This window comes from Montipora foliosa, chromosome 10 (genome assembly GCF_036669935.1).
Source record: "Montipora foliosa isolate CH-2021 chromosome 10, ASM3666993v2, whole genome shotgun sequence".
Classification (NCBI taxonomy): domain Eukaryota; kingdom Metazoa; phylum Cnidaria; class Anthozoa; order Scleractinia; family Acroporidae; genus Montipora; species Montipora foliosa.
Window position 1 is genome coordinate 38,286,803 of NC_090878.1, and position 20,000 is coordinate 38,306,802.

The window sequence follows — 20,000 nt, forward strand, 5'->3', positions numbered from 1 at the left end:
TCAAATTGAAGCTTAATTATCTCTTAAAAATGCATGGTTACCCCAAATTTTCTGTTTGGATACCAAGGACAATTACTAAGATCTACTTTCTCTGGATAGTTTTAAACCACGCAAAAATATCCCTGTATTAGTAATCATCACCGATAGGAAATCTGAGTATCTAGAGATGTGCAGAACGTATGCGCAATAACAATAGTAGGCACCATCCTTAATTTTGCAGCAACTTTATAATGCAAACAAGTCCCTCACTTACATGAAACCTTGGAGTTGTTTACTAGTAGTTCTGTAAGTCTTCACATACAACTGTGGTCCTTTATGTGACGTGACCTTGTTTTCTTTTGCTTTGTTGACATGAACTCTTTTAGTATATTCAGCTTTTGTTGAGATACTGTACATCAGCAATTCGTATTCACTGATTTGGCAACCTGAAGAAGAGAAGTTGTTTGCCCTGTGCCAATAGGCAACTATTTTAGATTGAACACTAGAACCAGGCCTCATAGGTGCAAGCCTTGTAGTTGATTTTTATAAAAATGAAAATTCAGAGAATCCGAAGTGTATTTTGGTTAAATTTGTGTAATTTGTCGTGAATTGTGCGATTGGATGCGATTTGAGGTTGATTGTACGAAATTGCACCATCATGTTATATTAGAAGCCCTCGGGCTGGCTCTTATGCATGTAGCTCTTAAACTTTGCCTTTGCTTAGACTAATGGTCTCTCGCTGCAGCCACCTCAAAATGTTTTTGAGGAGCAGATGCAATAATAGTGCAATCTAGGGGATTTAATTTAATTAAAGTGACCAAATAATAACTTAATGTGGAAATTATGTATATGTACACCACAAGTTACTGACAGGGAAGTTAAGATCTGACCATTAACACATACAATTAAGACTTAAACCACTGATGCATACACTGTATGTCCTCTTATGCCATAAGGGTAACAAGCTTAGAGTTAAATGGAATTATACACTGTCTGGTTCACAGCTACTTATCAAGAGCTTTTACCAATGAATAAACCACAACCAAATTCACTATTATCTTTGGAATTATGGTGAGCTTCAGTGATAGAGATGAGATTAAGATCATGCATTATGAGACTTTTTTCTCTTAAGCCAAACTGAAGGGGGTAGGTAAGGTAATCTTTAGTCTGAGTCCCTTGGGGATGGAAAATGTTGTGTGACTTTGGCTTGAGCACAAGACTGCTGCCTAAGAAAATTTTCCAGGAGCCATTTGGGCTCCCAACATTAAAAATTAGTAGCCCAAGTCATTATTTCAAGAGCCCAGAATAGTAATTAAATAACTCAGCCAGCTGGGATCAAATTTACAATAAAGTGAGGATGAATTACATTGTGATAAGTTAGGCGCCCATTCGGGCTACTTGTTCATGCAGAAATTTGGTCGCCTGCGCTCCCAAATAAGGCGCCCCAGGCGACCGTTAGGTAGCAGCCTTGTGAGCAGATGCAAAGGAGACTAGAGAATCTCAGCTTATCTGGGAATGTGACTTATCTGCGAGTTTTGTAGTAGCTTATCTTGTGAATTGCGGCAGTTATCAAAATAATGTTGTAACTTTAACATTAATATTAATTTTTTGTCAGTCACGATCTCCCTCTCCCGAGACTTTCAAAAGTACATGTATGATGAGTACATTGATCTGTCCTCAGCTTGTTGTGTTTGTACTCGTACATGTAACTGATGTATAATTTGAATGTCTTGTTCTTGTAAATCTTTTACCTAATATAAAATGTATGTGTAGACACTGCTTGCCTCGACTACATGTAGCTTTAAGTTTGCTAACTGTGGGCAGTGCATGTTTCTTTCTTCTGCACAAATAAAGGTTGAAAGGTTTAAAGGTTGAATTTATTCTGAAGGTGACCATCCAATTTACCAGAAACTGACCACACATCCAAGCTTTAGGCTACATCAACAGGAATAAGAATATTGTAGCTGCTCATCCTAAACTACAGTTTGGATAGGGATTCTAAATGCAATAAAAAAATGGCAAGCCAGGCACTTAATTCCTTACACATCTGTAAACCATTTTCTTGCAAATTTCTCCTTTAGGTTTCTCCACATTTTTCCAATTTCTATTCTATTCTATTTATCTATAATTAGCAATGCCAATATTTTTTTGTCTCTTACTTTCTTTTTTTGCACCATATTTTTCCTAAAATAATCTAGATATGTCATCTTAATTGTACTTACATGTACAGTGTATCTTCACTATTCTGTAAAAAGAATAATGTATAACTAAATATCATAGCTGCATGTGTGTTGTGTCTTAGCAGTGTGTGTGTTTGAGTTCTGTTTGTTTCTGTTTTTACATGTAGCTAAGTAATTTTACAACCGATCTTTATCTTAATCTACTTACCTATATTTATTGTACAGTGTATGTCATTGGCTGCCCAGCTCCTCTAACCCCTGTGGTTATTCCTGGCAGCCAGTTCTATATTTAAGTTTCATTAATTTTTCCTACTTTCTTTATAAATATTCATCTAGTAAGAGTACAAGTAAAGGTTGTTGTTCTACTCCTGAAATTTTTATCAGTCTTTAGAGAGCTGAAACCAATATCTTTGCCTCTGCACACACTGTTTTTATGTACATGTATCCTACTGAATGTGAGTTAAAACATTCAGATATACCAAAAATGGTAGTTCATTGTCTTAGCTTTCTCCTTACAGATTTTCTTCCATCCTCAAAGCCAACCACACAATTTTACATTGTAACTCCTAGTAATGCTATTAATTTAATTACTTGGTCAAGTTACATTGTACATTTATCTTCTATGTCTTTAATGTAGTACCTTTTAATCTTAAGTTGATCGAAATAAAATGCAGTGCTGGTATGATATCTTGTTAGATATGTGCATTTTTAAACTCTCAATCTATAGTTATTGCAGAATTGACCTGATTCATTAAGAAGGACTGTCCTTTTGTATCAAATTATATTATATTCCTTTTCTCAGAGTACATGTAATTAAACTGGTAAATTGAGCTGTTAAATTCAAATAGCTCAACTCACGGCTGACCCTTATCCCCTCTTTTGATACAATGTGATGCAGTTAAATCATCTTGTATTCATGGAGTTATTTGTGATTTTCTCCCTTTAAGGAATGCAATCTTCCCTGTGGATGGCCAAGAACTCGGTCAGGTACATGTTAACATCGAAAATGATCTTTCTTTTGTTTTATTGAAAATGCTCCATGAGGGAGCTCATTTTTGACATTAGGTACCCTGTATCAAAAGTGACTTTTGAATAGATTTATTTATCTTTATTATAATTATGGCTAGCAATTCTCAGGGTAAATGGGGCACTCTGATCAGCTGGTTTTTTTCGGGATTTTACAGTATGGACCATTACCATGGAAGCAGTTTGTTTCCATATTTTTCTCTCTCCTGGGAAATTCAACTTTAGCAAAACACAATAAGTTCTAAAAGAGCGGAATTTAATATTTTCATCACAACAGTACAATTATAGCAAGCAGAATTTTGTTTTACATGTAAATCAGGTTATTGTTCAAAGTTTTCTGATGGAAGACGAAGATTACGAACCTTCACCAAGCGGAGAAGTGTCGGATTGCTCAAAGAAACAGTGCCATATAATAAACAATTTACTAACCTCACTTGTTTGGGACCATACTGAGGAATATACTACTAGGTACCTTGAATCTTAAAGAGATTTAATTATCTTTGTTATACAGCTTGCAATCCTCAGTTTAAATGGGGCACACTGATCAGCTGGTTGTTAGTCAAGAATTTACAGTACGGACCATTACTATGGAAACATTCAGTTTCCGTATTTTTTAATTATTTCTCCTGGAAAATTCAAGTTACTGGCAAAAACTAGCGATAAAAGCGTCCGACGTTTCGGCGACATCTTGGCGCCATTTTCAAGGGAAACTAAATTAAATATGCGATCTCAAGAGAAACTAAGAGTCCATAGTCATTAAATTTGCATGAGTTAGACAAAGACCTTAGCCCGAATTGAGTCTGATTGTACATTTAAACACGGCCGTAATTGTTTAATGAGTAACATCTCATTAACTAGACAATCGAACTTGTTCTGGCATTTTTTCAACACATTAAAACAATTGTGAAGGTCCTCCGGAATCCTGCCTGCGTGTCTATTATCATTATAGTGTTTGCGCACTGACGAGGTCTTGCTTCTATGTCCATCAACGCGTACAAACAGATGGCCACGGGTGTATCCGACATAACCAGCATCGCACTGGTCACACTTGAAGTTATACACAACGCATTGTTGATCAATTCAATTCGCTTGTCGAGAACTCCTGGGCAATCTTGCGGCTCAATTCAAGTTGCGTGAAAAACAAAAAGCTTTTAAGAAGTGGAATTTAATTTTTTCATCTCAACAGTACAATTATTATAGAACACGGAATTTAGTTTTAAACGTAAAAGGTTACCGTTCAAATTTCGTTGATGGAATACGAAGATTACAAACATTCACCAAGCAGAGAAGTGTCCAATTGCTCAAAAAAATGTTGCCATATAATAAACAACTTACATGAACTAATCTCACTTGCTTGGTACCATACTGGGGAATAATAATGGCCCTTGGTCGTTTTTGTACTGCAACTACATGTACCTCAAGCCAATATTCCCCAGTATGGCCCTCACGCTTGGTTAGTAAGAGGTTAAACTCATTGCCAACAGATGAGCTTGGAGAAGGTGCCTTGGGTTAGGTGGAGCTGTGCGTGATGCAAGCCAAGCGTGCAGGTATCCATGGCAGGGCTTGAAATTAACTTTTTTGCTCTGGTGCCAGCTGGCGACTAATGGGAAAAATTTGGTCGCCAGATCATAAATTTTGGTCACCAACTTACTTGTTGACTTACGTAAGAAGTTAATTATTAAATAACAAGAAAAAACAGCAAGAGAAAGACCTTGAAAGCCATTGTTGTTTTCGGCTTTTGTCTTTAGTTTGGTGATGGTGTTCTTTACAGTTATAAATTTGAAAGGGAGCGAAGCACACAACATTTTTTAAAGTTCAAAGTTCAATCTAATTCAGATCAAGTTCAAGTGTAAAGTTTAACACTTCCACGAGATCCAATAAAACTCTGCTAAATGTATCATTTCGTTCTAATTACATTTTGGGCTATTAATTAACAGTCTGTGAAACCGATTTTCTTGTAGTATTTAGACACTATTTTAGTGGGAAATGTTCCAGCTACGAGTTCCGAATGATTTCATCACATAATGATTCAAATACAGAAGTTGTCTACTGTTATCCTGGGTTACCAGACAAAACGTGATTTGCCAGCTGGCAACCAGTTCTCAAAATCTAGTCACCAGCAGACAATTTTTGTTTGCATTGGCCACCAGTTAGTCGCAATTTCAAGCCTTGCATGGCAACCCTGAGAGCGGCAACCACCCGTCACCGTCACACTGATAAATCAGTAGAAATATTTACCAACCCACATACTGTACTTACCAAAGGTCACACGATGAAGACAAGAAGGGTGGGGGAGTGGGAGCGAAAAGGCACTGAACAATGTACATGTACATGTAGCTGGAACGCAACACCAAGGCCCCTGCAACAAAGCCCATAAATGCGAGCCACCACGAACCGTCGCTGACTGCGTTGGCTCAAGTTTAACTTAAGCTAAATTACAAGTACATTCACCCTCATTTATCATTTCATTTACTGAGGTTAACTGATAACATCTCTTTCAGTACAATCAGAATGATTTTTGTCTTAATATATCCTCTTACTAACTGAGGGCGAGGGCCGTACAGTGAATATTGGCCTGAGGTCGAACAACCGAGGGCCAATATTCCCCAGTAGGGTCCCAAGCAAGTGAGGTTAGTAAGTTGTTTATTATATGGCATAGTTTCCTTGAGTGATTGGACACTTCTACGCTTGGTGAATGTTTGTAACCGTGGTATTCCATTGAACAAACGTTTACATTTAAAACTAAATTCTGCATGCTATAATTGTACTGTTGATATGAAAAAATTAATTCTGCTTTTTTAAAACTTTATTTTTGTGCAACTTAAATTTTCTGGGAGAGAGAAAAAAATACAGAAACAGACCATTTCCATGGTAATGGTCCGTACTGTAAAATCCCAACCAAAAACCAGCCAATCAGAGTGCCAGAGGGCCATTTAGCCTGAGAATTGCTTCCCATATAATAATAATTATAAGGAAAAGGAAAGGAACTTTATTTAAGTGTCTAGTAGATTTAGTGCTGGAGCACTAATTGGGGACACTGTAAAGTGAAATTAACAATTAACACAACAAGTCAAATGTTGGTTTTTGAGGAGAGGGGAAACCGGAGTACCCGGATAAAACCTCTCGGTGCAGAGTAGAGAACCAACAAACTCGACCCACATATGATGCCGAGTCGAGAATCTAACCTGGGCCACATAGGTGGGAGGCGAGTGCTCTCACCACTGCGCCATCCCTGCACCCGATATTCTTTTAATTGCCTGTTTATCCCACCTAGTGATGTCATTTTGCTATAGAAAGATTTTTGATAGCTGCCAGCTACACTCCCCCATTATGTTGGGGAGTGACTGGGAGGAACACAATAAGAACTGAGGTCTTGATGAAATTTGCAAAAAGTACGATTAGTACCAGGGTGAGATGAAATTCCGAGAATCAACTAGTGCAAGTCTCCAAGGAGCTACATGTATCCCAAAAATTCAAAAACTCGTTCATAATTCATGAGCCTGTTACCATGTAACGTCACATGCATGATCTTTAAAAAAAAAAAAATAAGGCACTCCTCATTATAATTCATTATACATGTATAAAGCATAGCTTGTTTTTCTTGTATGCTATATAATGTTGCCCTCCACAATCTGAACCTTTGTTCGGTCTCCACAGGGACAATGTTTTTTGTGGAATGTTTTTGAAGCTGTTCAAAAAGCAATCAGTGTTTTTAAACCTATTTAAAACACTGCTACTCATTTTTTAAACATCATTTAAATCCAAACATCCATGGCATGCCGCACATGGTAAAAAACATTGTTCAACTTTTGAAGATCATTGGTCGAAAATAACCAAAACAACTAAGAGACTACTGGGCAAATAAATTACTAAAAGATTTCTCCATAAAGACAAGAACACAGTCCTAAAATCAAGGAGAAACGCAATGTCAGGTTATCGGACAGCTCGCGAAATAGGATATTTCATTGCGATGTACGTTTATGTGATTCGACACTAAAAGGGTTTTGAACAAACCTTTAAATCTCAAATTGTGGACTTTTCAGAGCTTGCTAGTGTTTTTGTTCTTGCTCTCCTCAAAGCATTTTTTATGCCATTGTGTTCCTTGACATGTCTAAATCTTCTTAAAGATTTGGCCAAGCGAAAACTGGAAGTTTGAGGCGAGTTGCTCAGTCCAGACCTGGTCGTTGCCACATTGATTTAAAGCCCTTAAAAAGAAAAGATTGGTATTCTTTCACTTTCTCTCTCGAAATGTCTGTTTAATGCTCATATCAGAAGTTTGCACCCCAAAAAAACAGCAACCAACAACGCCTTATTTGTGTTTAATTGATGCTTTCCCCTCAGGCAACCCCCGATAAGAAGGTGCTAGCCTGAAATGTCGTTCCACTAGCCAAGGGCTAGCGAACAACCTTTTTGTTGCTCCCAGATTACTAGCAGCAAGTTAGCAAATTGAATTCATATCAAACACTATTTTCCCTTTCAGGAACATTATTTGACTAAAAATCTGCCATAAAATATTATAAAACATGGCACGGCGTTTTGACTTTTCCAAAATGTCATTATCAAGTGAAAGTAAAATAATAAAATAGAGTATATATAGTGAAGAGATGAATAAATTAAAAGGCATTGAAAGTTAAACAAAGAGTTTGGCCCTAATGGAGTCGCTCTGAGTGTTTAAATTGGGTCTTATTGTTCTTACAGTGTGGTTAATTGTTTGTATTCTCTTTGTTTAACTTTCAATGCCTTTTAATTTATTGATCTCTTCACTATATATACTTTCACTTGATAATGATGTTCTGGAAACATTGAAACGTTGTGCCATGTTTTATAATATTTTATCGCAGATTTTTATTGTCAAATGTTTTACCAAATCTTTACTTTAACATAATTCTAGTTATTTTTTACATAGCAATGTAGAAAAATCTTGTCTAATGGTTTTTTACTCAACATTTCCTATCCATAAGTTAATTCTTACAAAATGTTGTCTGAAACTCTTTGCAGTTATGCAATGTATTTGGCAATGCTTTCCTATATAGAAAACAGTCGTACGAAAATACACGCGCTGATTGGTTAAAAATCGTGTTTCTTCTATAACTTGATGGAGACACAGAACTAGCACGAGCTGTTGATGTAGTGATGGTGCGAGCAAAGATAATTTACATTTTGATAATTAGAGTTAACAAGTTGTTTTCCTTTTTCTCGTCGCGTTTTCTAAAAGAAATAGAAAACATGTACTCCATGTTTCTATCGAGTTATAGAAACACTTGTGACAGTTTGGGAGAACTCAAAAAAGCTGTGGAAACACTCGCCTGGGGTTCGTGTTCCCACAGCATTTCTCGTTCTCCCAAACTTTCACTCGTGTTTCTATAACTCGATAGAAACATGGTACATGTTTTCTATTTCTTAAATATTCCTGGTCCGCAGTAATTGGCCTTAGCTGTTGCTTGCAGTATCCCTGTCCATGTATCTATAAATTTCTATTTCACATTTTCTGTTATATGTCATTGTATTCGTGTAGTGTTTGGACAAAGCTAATAAAATAAATTAAATTATACTTGCAGGTTTCGCATCCTAGCAATGCAGTACACGAGGAAATTATAGATTCTCCAGTTGTTCACTGTACGCACAATGATGGATGCCTTTGGAAAGGACAACTGAGATATCTGCAGGTAACTCTTATAGAACACAAACAATGTCTAGTAGAAGCCTTAACCCATTCACTCCTCAGGGGCCCTAGGACGCCCCCGGTTGACAAGTAAAATTGTCTGGTGTTAGACAGTAAAATCTGTTAAGTCTCACACCCTGGAGTCAATGAGTGTTCAGAATTTTGTTGTAATTCCTGGAATTCAGTTTGCATACTTAAAATCAAATTACTGGATTAACTACCACTCATACATGTAAGCCCTTGCCTAAACAACTTTGTTAGGCTTTTGGACAGACTTGGGGGCCTATTATAAATTACGCAGGAGGGGTGGAGGTGGGCATTTAAGCAGGCAATTTTTTTTACTTTTAAAATGGGTCTATCAGAACCTGGAGAGGAAGGGCTAATAAGTTGTGGTAGTTTATGGTAATTGTCCTAAGAGGGTTGAATAGACATTTCAAAAGTTGCTATGGGGGACCCCATTCTACTATTCTTGGTCAATTTTTGAACAAGTCTGTTGTTGTTATTAAACTCTAGTTAAGCAAAACAACCACTTTATTTCAAATTTAGAAGGTATTTACTAAGGTTTAGCTACATCTGTAGTTTTGAAGGGGATGTGCATTAATACAAGTACATGTAGCTTTCATGCAAAGCCACACTCAGACTGTGCACGAGTTCCTCATCTCTTGCTTTTATCCTTGTAGATGCATCTAAAACAATACCATAATCATGGTGGAAGAGAAGATACTGCAGAGGTACATGAATGAAGCAATTGAACAGTACAGCCTGATAAGTTTGAAATTTCATGTTGTTTTTGTGATTAATAAAATTGCAAAAGCTTTGTGAATCTTCCAAGCATCTATTTACGAAATGCAGTAAGATTTATTCGTTTTTCAGATTTTTACGGCTGCCACTCATTTGTGGCAGTTGATTGTTGCTCTTGGCTTCAACTAGTTTCTTTTCCAGTGAGCCTTATTACCTCCTTTTTTCCCATTGATTTATGGCCTGCGTGTTTCCATCAATTAGCAGGAAAAAGTTGGTCCGTAACTTACAGTAAAGACCTCGAACTTGGTTAGCAAAAGGTATTTATTGCCTTTTGCAGTAAAGTAAAAAAGCACAGGAGGAACAAAGAACAGCAACAGAAAAAGAGAACCCATTACTGGTATATGGGTGTAAATTACCAAACAGAGAAGTCTTATCTAAGAAAGCCAGGGTTCTGGTATCCTGTGAAGTTTCATTCTTTTGACCGTAAATTGATGTCTGGTTCCTTTAGAAACCCTGTTTGGAACCAGAGCACCCTCCTGACCAAAGTTCTCTAAATGAGCAGATGTCTAGCCTTGGAATTGCAGAATGCTCTGGACTGAATGCACTAACAGAGCATCATGATTCTGCTCAGGAAGACAGACCACAGGGCGCTAGTATAGAACGGTCTACCGAGAATATGAAAGTTCAACAACCAGTTTTTGATGTTTCGAGAGAAGAATTTGAGAGGTTGAAGAGAGAGCTTCAGGAAATGCGTGAACAGCTTTTTGCTGTTAATGCTGCACACAACAATGAGAAACAGGCACTTGAACAACAGGTAAGGATTGATTTAATTGCTTGAAGCATACAGAGCTTTTCTCATATTTTATGCTAATTTTTTATTTAAATTTTCTTTGATTTGCCTGAAGTATTGCACATGCTCAGTCGTTTAAAACAGACAAGTTGTTACTTCTTTTTTTACTTGGACTTGCCTATTTAAGAAGTGTTATTCTCAGGATTCGTACGGGTTATGGAGAACCTGGAAAGTCATGAAATTTTATGGTCGGTCATGGAAAGTCATTGAGAATTAAAATTATCAATGGTAGATTAATCATTGCAGCTGTCAAAGCAAAGATAAAATGAAATAAAGACGAGTTTCTATCAAACAGTTCCAAAGTTTGGTGGACAGAGGTTGTTAATTTATTCAAACTTGAACTGAGTTATGTCAGGAAATATCCTAAAATAAGGATAGTTTTGAAAAATTTTCTTAGTGACAGCTAAACTTAAGGTCATGGAAAGGTAGAAAAAGTCATGGAAAGTCATGGAATTTGAAGAGCTTAAAAGAGTACGAACCTTGTGTTCAGTGTCTCACTGATGCACCCACCAGTATTTCAAAATGTACTTCACAGACTTCTGTTTAATTTGACATCCTTCAGTCTGAAATGTCAGCTGTTGTTCATCCTGACCTTGGGAAGACTGACGTTTTTTCTCACCCTTGGCTCCTAAAGATTAAGTTGAAGAAACGGCTGACGTTTAGACAAGACATTGAAATTCCGACTGAATCAATGAACGCTCCCCTATAACGGTACTGCATCATTTGTTATAAAACGAGTGTGTGGAAAACGAAGACCGATGACGAACGTCCCGGAAAACAAAGACCGTCCATTAAAAAAAATAACATTCAACAGTAAGTGGCACACAGAATTTCAGTTTCTGTGATGATATCTGTGATGATATCACATGGTTGTCGATTTTTGGGCTTTCTTTTCGACCCACTGGCCTCGGTGTTTAGAAATGGAATTGACCACGTACTAATTCACCTGAATTGACTCTAAACAAGAGAAATGATATGAGTTGCTATTTCTCGTTTGATATGTCATATCATCTGGTTGTCTTGGTTTTCCAGGGGTTTGGCATGTGGTCATTCTTCGTATTCTTCTTAATCGCTGAGAAGATGGGCGAATCCTCCACATCCTAGTTCCCAGGACCTTTTCCCTCTATTTGGGGGTGAGCACCCCACCCCACTTTAAAGCAATGGGAAAGTTCCTGGGAACGAAGTTGGACACTCAACATGAGGTCCCTCGACACTCTAAAAGTAACTCTTATCAGCTCGTTTGAAGCATTATTTTGATACTGAATGGCGCAGAGGCGCTTTTACACTCTGCAGTAAAATTATAAGTTGGTCGGGAAACTGAAGTGTTGATCCCAACTCCTCTGAGGAGTTTTTTTCAACATTTTTCGTGTCATGTGCCTGTCAGTTGTTTTGATATGTTGTTGTGTCCCGAGACATACGGTTAGCTATTAGGTTTTTGTAAGGGCAAATGTTTAAAGTTATCCAATTAAAAAAAGTCATCATGATCGTTACCATTATGGCTTTCATTGGCATTGTTTATTTGTTGTTTTCATCATTATCTTTTGTAGAATGGGTCTGTTCGTTTTCATCTTACAGCCTTCCTTGATAGTACATTTGAAAAACATTCGCCATGGGAAATTTTCTGATCAGTTCTGTTGTAAAGCACGCAGGCGGCGGGTAGAGCACGAAAGAAGTGTAGAGGAACTGGCACGAGACGTAGTCGTTCTATCCGCTTCCTAAGTGCTTTACAACAGAACACATCACAGGCGAGGCTCCTTTATTTGTTTTACACTGTACAATAATTTAAGAGTGTTTTAATTTCCTCACGTATTCGGCTAAAATTTTCGGAAAAATCTCGTAAAGCATGCGGTTTTAACCATTCAGAGTGCACTTTATATCGAAACTCATTGTAAGTACAGGAAATCGTATGAACACAAGTGCATTTCGTGATCTATGGGCACGAGTGATGTTTTGAAAGTTCTCCGCGAGTGCAATAACTTTCAAAACATCACGATTGACCATAAATCACGAAATGCGCGGGTAAGATCCTTAAATTTTAAAACTATATACTCAACAAAATCACTCCATTGCTTTGTTTCCAAAGCAACTTCCGTATTGCACTCTTTAAACCTATTTATGCATTCGTCATTGGCCAATCAAAAAAAAAAGAAAAAAAGAAAAAAAACAGAAACGCGATGTTTTGTTGAGCCAGAAGCTCTTGACCTTGAAGCGTTTAACTCTGGTTCCGAGCTGGGGTTTTTTTAATTTAACGTAGCTCGTGCGTTTTCCCGCGCGTGCAGCTTCGATCTTATTTTTGTCCATATTTGGGCATAAAATTGGTGGCCTAAAATCCCCAGCTTTGTTCCAAGGAAAAGAGTTGCAAGTTACACGCTTCAAGGTCACGTGCTTCAAGTTGAGTATATAATAATAAGGTTAAAAGGGTCGAAGTCGATGTGCTGAACCTGTCAACCCCCTTTTACCTTAGGTGACCTGGTTTTGTGCTGAACTCAATTGCAAGCGTGTTAGTGATGACAAAAACATGGACGTAGCCCTCCTCCAGAGTCAACTATATCATTTGGAGGCTTGCAATGCTGATTTGCAGGCTCGTCATGCTGCACTGCAAGCGCAGGTTGGACGTATGGAAGGTCAGTAACGTCCTCATAATTCAGATGCCTTTCGACCTGAGCCATTCAAGTCAAGGCTGTGCATGGCCATTGGCTCCACTCAGATGTCTGTTGCGACCGATTTAATGTAGGTTCACAATGACGGCAGAGTGAGAGATACTTTGTTGTCATGTTCTTAGAACAGTTGCATTGGGCTAGCAATCCAGACGCGTTTGATTCGCGACAGAATTTCCAGCACGAAAAGGGATAACGAAAAACATGGAAAGTTCATGTTCAAAGGTTACTGTGCGATGTGAAGCGCAGGAAGTGGGAGTGAGCAATCACTTTTGAAACTGTGCGAAAGTGCTATGTGTATGTTCTTCTTAATTTTAGCCCAATTTTTTTAAAAGAATCGTTGGTTCAGGGTTTTGTGGTTGTCAACTCCTTTCAAGGTTTAGTGAATACTAGGTTTTCAAATTTGACACAACTAGGTTTTTTGTTCTTGTATCTGAATCAACAATATTTGGAGTCGTTGGCGATGACGACAGCGTAGAATTTGATTAAAATCGCGCAAAATTTGTAACTTTTAGTAAATTTAACGCGGCTTAAATCCTCAAAATCCTCTGACCGATCTGTTGTAATTAATAGTTCGAGATATTTACCCAGGAAGCTCCACTCACCTGAAAGTGGTTTACAGGGAGGTCCTGCATCCGATCAAATTTGAGTATAGAAATGTTGGTTTTTGATGGAAGGGGAAAACCGGACAAAAACCTCTCGAAGCGGAGGAAAGAACCAACAACAAACTTACCCCAGATATGGCCACGAGTCCTGAACCGAACCCGAGCCACATTGGTGGGAGGCGATTGCTTTCACTACTACGCATCCCTGCTTCCCTCCTTTTTATCAAAGTAATTGTATAGAAAAGGGTTTTAAGCTTACGTTGTTTTTACTGTAAAATATTTGTCACAGTATTGAAAAGGACGTAAGTACTGAGTAAGGTTTTTATATTCTGTGAAGTAGGTTTTACTTTCGATAGAAATCACTGTGGTCATGCAGAGCTCAGCTGACCGTTGGTTAGCTGAGGTTTGGCTCTAATGGCTGCGTTTATCAGCAAACATGCTCTAGCGAGGATCTTTGCTTTGCACACATTACTAAACCCGTCGAGGTTGAAATACAGGTATACAATTTACAATTTTGTTAAAAGAACTCTCGAATAGTGGTCGGAGTGGTAGAATATAGATAATAATTAATATTGTCCTTCATCCACCCAATGAAGGATTTTTACGTCATTCTTAAAGAAAGACTTAAATTTTAATCACAGCTCTTTTAGAAAACGCAAGCTACTGTAGGGTATTGTCATTATCGTTCTTTTGAGTTGGGCGATAAGATGCTTTATTTTCGGGATATAATCAAGGAGTAATAAACTACATTTTAAATGTGCAGTTTGTTTTTTACTTCTTCCACTGGCCTCGCCCCATCACCAAAAAGAAGAAGAATTTCGCATACCCGGTTGAGATCTATCTTTTGACCAAAGACGGTTCCTTCCTACTTTTTTATTCAAGGCGTTTGTTGTAGAGAAAAATCTGGAAAGCGAAAGGTGGATTTATTCTGTACTGCGTGGGAAACTTATTTTTCAGTTTCGTTCGACTGCTTCTCGAAAGAAATGAATGACGTATTTGCTGGTGATGACTTTGTAAAAAGTTCTGTGAAATTTCAACTGACGACATTTTCGGTAGAGTGCGCGTCTTACAACAACACCTTAAGCCTCAAGTAAGATTTAACTGTTTCCATGGTAAACAAATCACTGAGGCTGAAATCGAGTGACATTTGTTGAGAACACGTGTCGGCAGAAAGTCACGGTAGTTGAAGCCCACCTCTTTCAACGTTGTTGGGTGTGCGAGTGCAAGCTAATCGGTCTCTCAATGACGTATCCTTGTCGGTACATGTATCCATTGTAACAACCGCGGCTGCAGCCTGGGACTGAATACAAGGCTTGTCGAATCAAATGATGACGTGTTCAAACCCTTTGTCCACCCCAGCAGTCAACGTCATTCAACAGAATCGAACGGATGTTGAAGCAAATGTTAATTAGCCACTATCAAAAATACCATAATACTCTTTGTTTGTCCCTCCAAAATTTTGCATAAGCATTGTTTTTGTTTTCTCTTGGACTAACAAAGAGTATTATGGTATTTTTGATAGTGGCTAATTTGAAGCCGTTTGCCCGTGCCTTCAGCTCTCGTGAGAAAGGTTCTAGTCACGGACTTTTTGGTGGCAAATAGGGTTGTGTGAGTCAAAAGCCAGATATTTGTCGGTGTGCGAACACATTTCATAGACCACTAATGCAATAACGTAAGACACAATGACCGCGCGCGCGGTTTCATCGTGTCGCTCCGGTGTAGGTACAGGGGGAAGGTAGGTTAGGAGTGAGTTAGCGAAAGCTCGAGTCATTTAAATGTAAATATGCCTAAAGAAAGATAATAGGCTATTTCCGAGTTCATGGCTGCCTCCTTTTCAAAGCGAGTCTAAGTGCGAAGTTTTTCTTATGAAAATTAGTTTTCATTCATATGTAAAGTAGCACCAATTACCATAACAAAAACTTCGCACTTAGAATCGCTTTTAGGAGGAGGCAGCCATGAACTCGGAAATGGCCTATTGAGATCTGCACTCGAAACAAGAGCAAAGCCACATAAAAAAGAATGCGGAAATTTAAACTATCTGGGTGGTAAGAAAGTATGCGTAAGAATAAATGTCAAAAACTCAGGACTTTCTAATAAAAACACGGTAATTGATCAGGCTACTTAGCATGTCCAAGAAAACATTGAGAAGAAGGGGCCCCAAGGTTGAGCCCTGGTAGATTCCATCTTTTACCGAATCCCAGTCGGACAGGTTGTCGTCAATCTTGACATGTTGCTTTTGCTCCGTTAGCCCACAACACCAAAAGTGGGGAGCCTCCCCAGTCCCTCCCTCTCCGCGGCCACTGTAGTTAAGATTGATCTGGTGATCTGGTGACGTAATTTGGAGGACTGGGAAGAAAAATTTTAACGCCGTATCCCACAACAGCGCGCGGCCTTAGGTGTTGCTTCCAAACTCCCAGCAGTATTTCCATCGCCAAAACTCTACAGATCATTCCGTGTCTACCACATTTCCTGTTACTGACTGAACATTCAAGAAGAACCGACGAGATCGCTTCTGCCATGTTGAATCAAAAATAAGGCCGCGCGCGGTTGTGGGATACGGCGTTAAAATTTTTCTCCCCAGTCCTCCGAATTACGTCACCAGATCACCTGGAGTAGTTACGCCGTAAGCCGACAGCTTTGCAAGGACTAGGTTGTGATTAATAGAGGCAAATGCTTTGAAAGGATCAATGGCGATTGCGGCATTGTGTTCCTTAATATTGTCCGAACTTATTCTGTTCTTATATCTTCGCGTATTTTAAGAGGAGCTGTTAAATTGCTCATGAATGTCCCGGTAAAGAATCGAGATTGGCTGTCACTGAGAAATTTGTGACGGAATTCGTACAACTGGTCGAAAGTGACTCAATCGGCTAGTTTTGAAACAGCAGGCATTACAGGCACGGGACGATAGTTAGATTGCAGTTTCAGTGCGCTTTTTATAGATCGGAGAAACCATGGGTAGGTTTTACAGTCACGAGACCAGCTGCTGTTACAGGAATTATGCACTGATTGATCAATTTTGTGAGAGAACTGAGAATTGCTGCTTCAGCAAACTTAAGCATACGAAGATCGGAGATATGCCATCAGAGCCAGAAGCCTTGTTCACCTGGACATTGTAGATAATCCTTCGGAAGTTGGAACCCCGGACAGAGGTGAAAGAAAAATTCATACGGCCCTTGAATTTCTGTTAAGTGGCATTAGCAATACTGGTTCATGCATGTTGCACGAGTGAAATAAAAATGAATAAAATGAATGTATATTTTAAGTGTGGATTATTGATTAAATAGAGAAGTGATATGACCTCTGCGATGCCAGTGCAGTGTTGTTATGAGCCATGCACTCAGTTGGGAGCAGGTCAGTTTTGTTGGGCCAATTTGGTCCCTTAAGGTTACGGAACAGGTTCGAGGGTCAAATTTTTCCAAAATTGTGATATTTGGCGTACATAAACTATGTGGTCTAGAATTTCTTATGCAGAAAAAAATTCCGAAATCTCTTTTCACTCCGGAGTTATTGTAAGTTTCCTTTTTTTTGCGGATGGAATGAATGTATTTTTGAAATGCGGGTTATTGACGAAAGAGAGACGCGATCCTCGTACTTATCTGGACAATTTAAGCAATTATCTCTGGTAGACACCTGAAAATCCCGTTTGGAGTCACCTGAATTTTTCAGGTGTCTATAAGAGGAAATTGCTTAAAGTGCGGGGATCACTTCTATCTTCTGTCTCTCAGTTTAATATGGCTGCTGCCTCTGTCTTTGCTAAGTAAACAATGAAATTTCTTCCGGTATTCCCAGGGTGTTCATAATTTATAGACAGATCAGTGCAGTATGATTTTACGACCATTGAGGGCCTGATTACAGGGTGAGTTGCGGCCCGGGCCGAAATTTTGCTGCGATTACAACCTAGCCCGGTTTCATAAACCGGGCTAGGATTTTAAGCCCGGGCTGAAATTCAGCCCGCGTTGAAACCTTCTCCATGTAATCGCCACTTTCATTTCAACAGGATTTCTTTGAGAACGCGAGCTGAAATCACAGCCCGGCTAACCGGGCTGAAATTTTAGCTCAGGCTGAAATTTGCCATGTAATCGGGCCCTAAGTTAACCGTACAGCGGGTAATTCAGACGATAATTTGAATGTGAAAGTGTGTAGAGGCTTATTATAATAGTCATTTTGTGATTGCCTTGGTTTTACAGTGCTATATGACGGCAAGCGATATTTTCTGCTTAGATACGCACCTTTGCACCACTTTTTCAACCAATGAAAACCGAAACCAAAAGTTAGAGAAAGCGGCTAAATGTTTTTGCCTGGAATACCAAACGGTTCAGCGCTCTTTTCCCAGCTAGTTCCGATTAGTCAGAGTAATTATTTTGATTCTTTAACAAAGACGCATTGAATCAATCAGAACCTCATGACCTTGTGAAACTGGGTTTTCTGAGTTAAAGAATTTCCTTATTTGGATGTAACGTAGCTCGTGCGTTTTCCCGCGCGTGCAGCTTCGATCTTATTTTTGTCCATATTTGGGCATAAAATTAGTGTCCTAAAATTCCCAACTTTGTTTCAAGGAAAAGAGTTGCAAGTTACACGCTTCAAGGTCATGTGCTTCTGATCAATTTGTTTAAAGGTTTTGAATGCGTACAATGGGCAAATTAAAATGGACAAATTTTAATTGAGCTCTAATCTCTCAATATTCTTTCGTAAATGAGACGAAATGTCTGCGGGTGTTCTTATTCTTCCCTAGTTTGATGCCTCACGGTTTCAATTCACAACATCCTATGGCTCACAATCACTCGATGTCAACTGCGTTTTTTAAAACCTTGAGAAAGTACCTGTATATTTGTCACTTGTCCATCTTGTTAATGTGCAGTATACCTTATCTTGTAGGTCTCAAAAGTCACGAACTTTCTCGAACAATTCCACTAGTCACCGTGGGTGAAATACTGATTTGATGCGTCTCAAAAACCTCAAAAACCCACTTACTCCTTATAAATCATACTGAATCAGCCTCAAACACAACAGATTTTGTGGAAATTGCCAGATTGCAACCCTTTGAGCCACAATTGAATTGTGGTTAAAGTTTTAATTCAAACGTGAATCTTTTCCAAATTAAATCTTGAAAAGCCTCGATCCCACTCGGAATCATTTTGACTGTTCCTTTTTGTAATAAGTGAGAATACTTTTACGTAAATAACGAAGAAGTTAATGAGAATTGGAATCTCTTTCTCATTTACAGGAATTTTTTTTATACTCTCCGAGACCATAATGGATTAAAATCTGAAAAAAATGACGTTTTGATGCCAAGATGCATCTGGGGAGCTTCGCATATTCGGCACCAGACACCCATAACCGAGAATTGTCGACCTCTCTCATTCGGCCTCAGCCTATCAGTTTACTGTATAAGGGACCTTTAGATCGGAGGACAAGGACGACTACGAGTGCAAGTTTTCCGTTCTGAGCACGCGCACTTCAAAAAATGTCGGCTTCCAAATCTATGCGCATGCTCAGTACGCAAATTTCGTACTGGTAATCGTCCTCGTCCTCCAATCTAAAGGTCCCTATTATCTAGCTTTAGAATACGGGTCTTGGCCAAATCTGGCAATCAGATTGGGCCTGCTGACCACAACGCCTGTGATTGGTCTGCAACCAAGTCACTCTAGCCGCAAAATAATGGATCGTGCAAGCAACGTAATACCGCCATATTTTTCCCCCGCAAAAATCTAGCAGTAGCCACCCGAAAAATATGACGAAAACTGATCGCCGCATTCCATTACGAATCGAGAGTTCTGGGTTATGGACTTTACCAGATCAGATTTAGCACACCCAAGGATAAAAAAAGGTCTCTTAGTTACTCATTTGACAGCTGTGTTAAATAGTCAGAATGTGTTGAGTTGGTAACACTGTGACGCTTCAAATATATACGAGTCAAAACCCACAGCGACCAGTGGAATAGACCTTTTCAGCTTGTACATTTTGTTTTCCCAATACTGATCATGTGATAATACTCAGGAGGTTTGGGCTTTTGTTTTGTTCATTAAAATGAGGGCATGCAAGCATGAATATGCCTCCATGCACTCTTTTTAATGAACAAAACAAAGGACCAAGCCTCCTGAGTATTATCACATGATCTGTATTGGGAAAACAAAATGTACAAGCCGCAAAGGTCTATTCCACTGGTCGCTGAGGTAATTAGAGCGCATTAAAATTTGTTCATTATGGTTTGCCAATTGTGCACATTTAAAACCGTTAATCAATTGATTCAATGTCACAATGTTAATGAATCAAAATAATTACTCTGACTAATCGAAATAG

The 20,000-nt window shown here is 38.7% G+C and overlaps 1 protein-coding gene across 1 annotated transcript in view; it reads left to right on the forward strand.

Annotated features, from left to right (window-relative positions):
* LOC137973185 (uncharacterized) overlaps positions 1-14,462 on the forward strand; it is an 18,939-nt gene extending 4,477 nt beyond the window's left edge. Inside the window, exons 2-6 of the mRNA XM_068819951.1 lie at positions 3,107-3,146; positions 8,744-8,851; positions 9,528-9,578; positions 10,097-10,402; positions 12,903-14,462. Coding sequence (XP_068676052.1) covers positions 3,107-3,146; positions 8,744-8,851; positions 9,528-9,578; positions 10,097-10,402; positions 12,903-13,070 — 673 coding nt within the window. The 3' untranslated portion in view covers positions 13,071-14,462. The remainder of the gene's footprint in view (positions 1-3,106; positions 3,147-8,743; positions 8,852-9,527; positions 9,579-10,096; positions 10,403-12,902) is intronic.
* Positions 14,463-20,000: the final 5,538 nt, after the last annotated feature.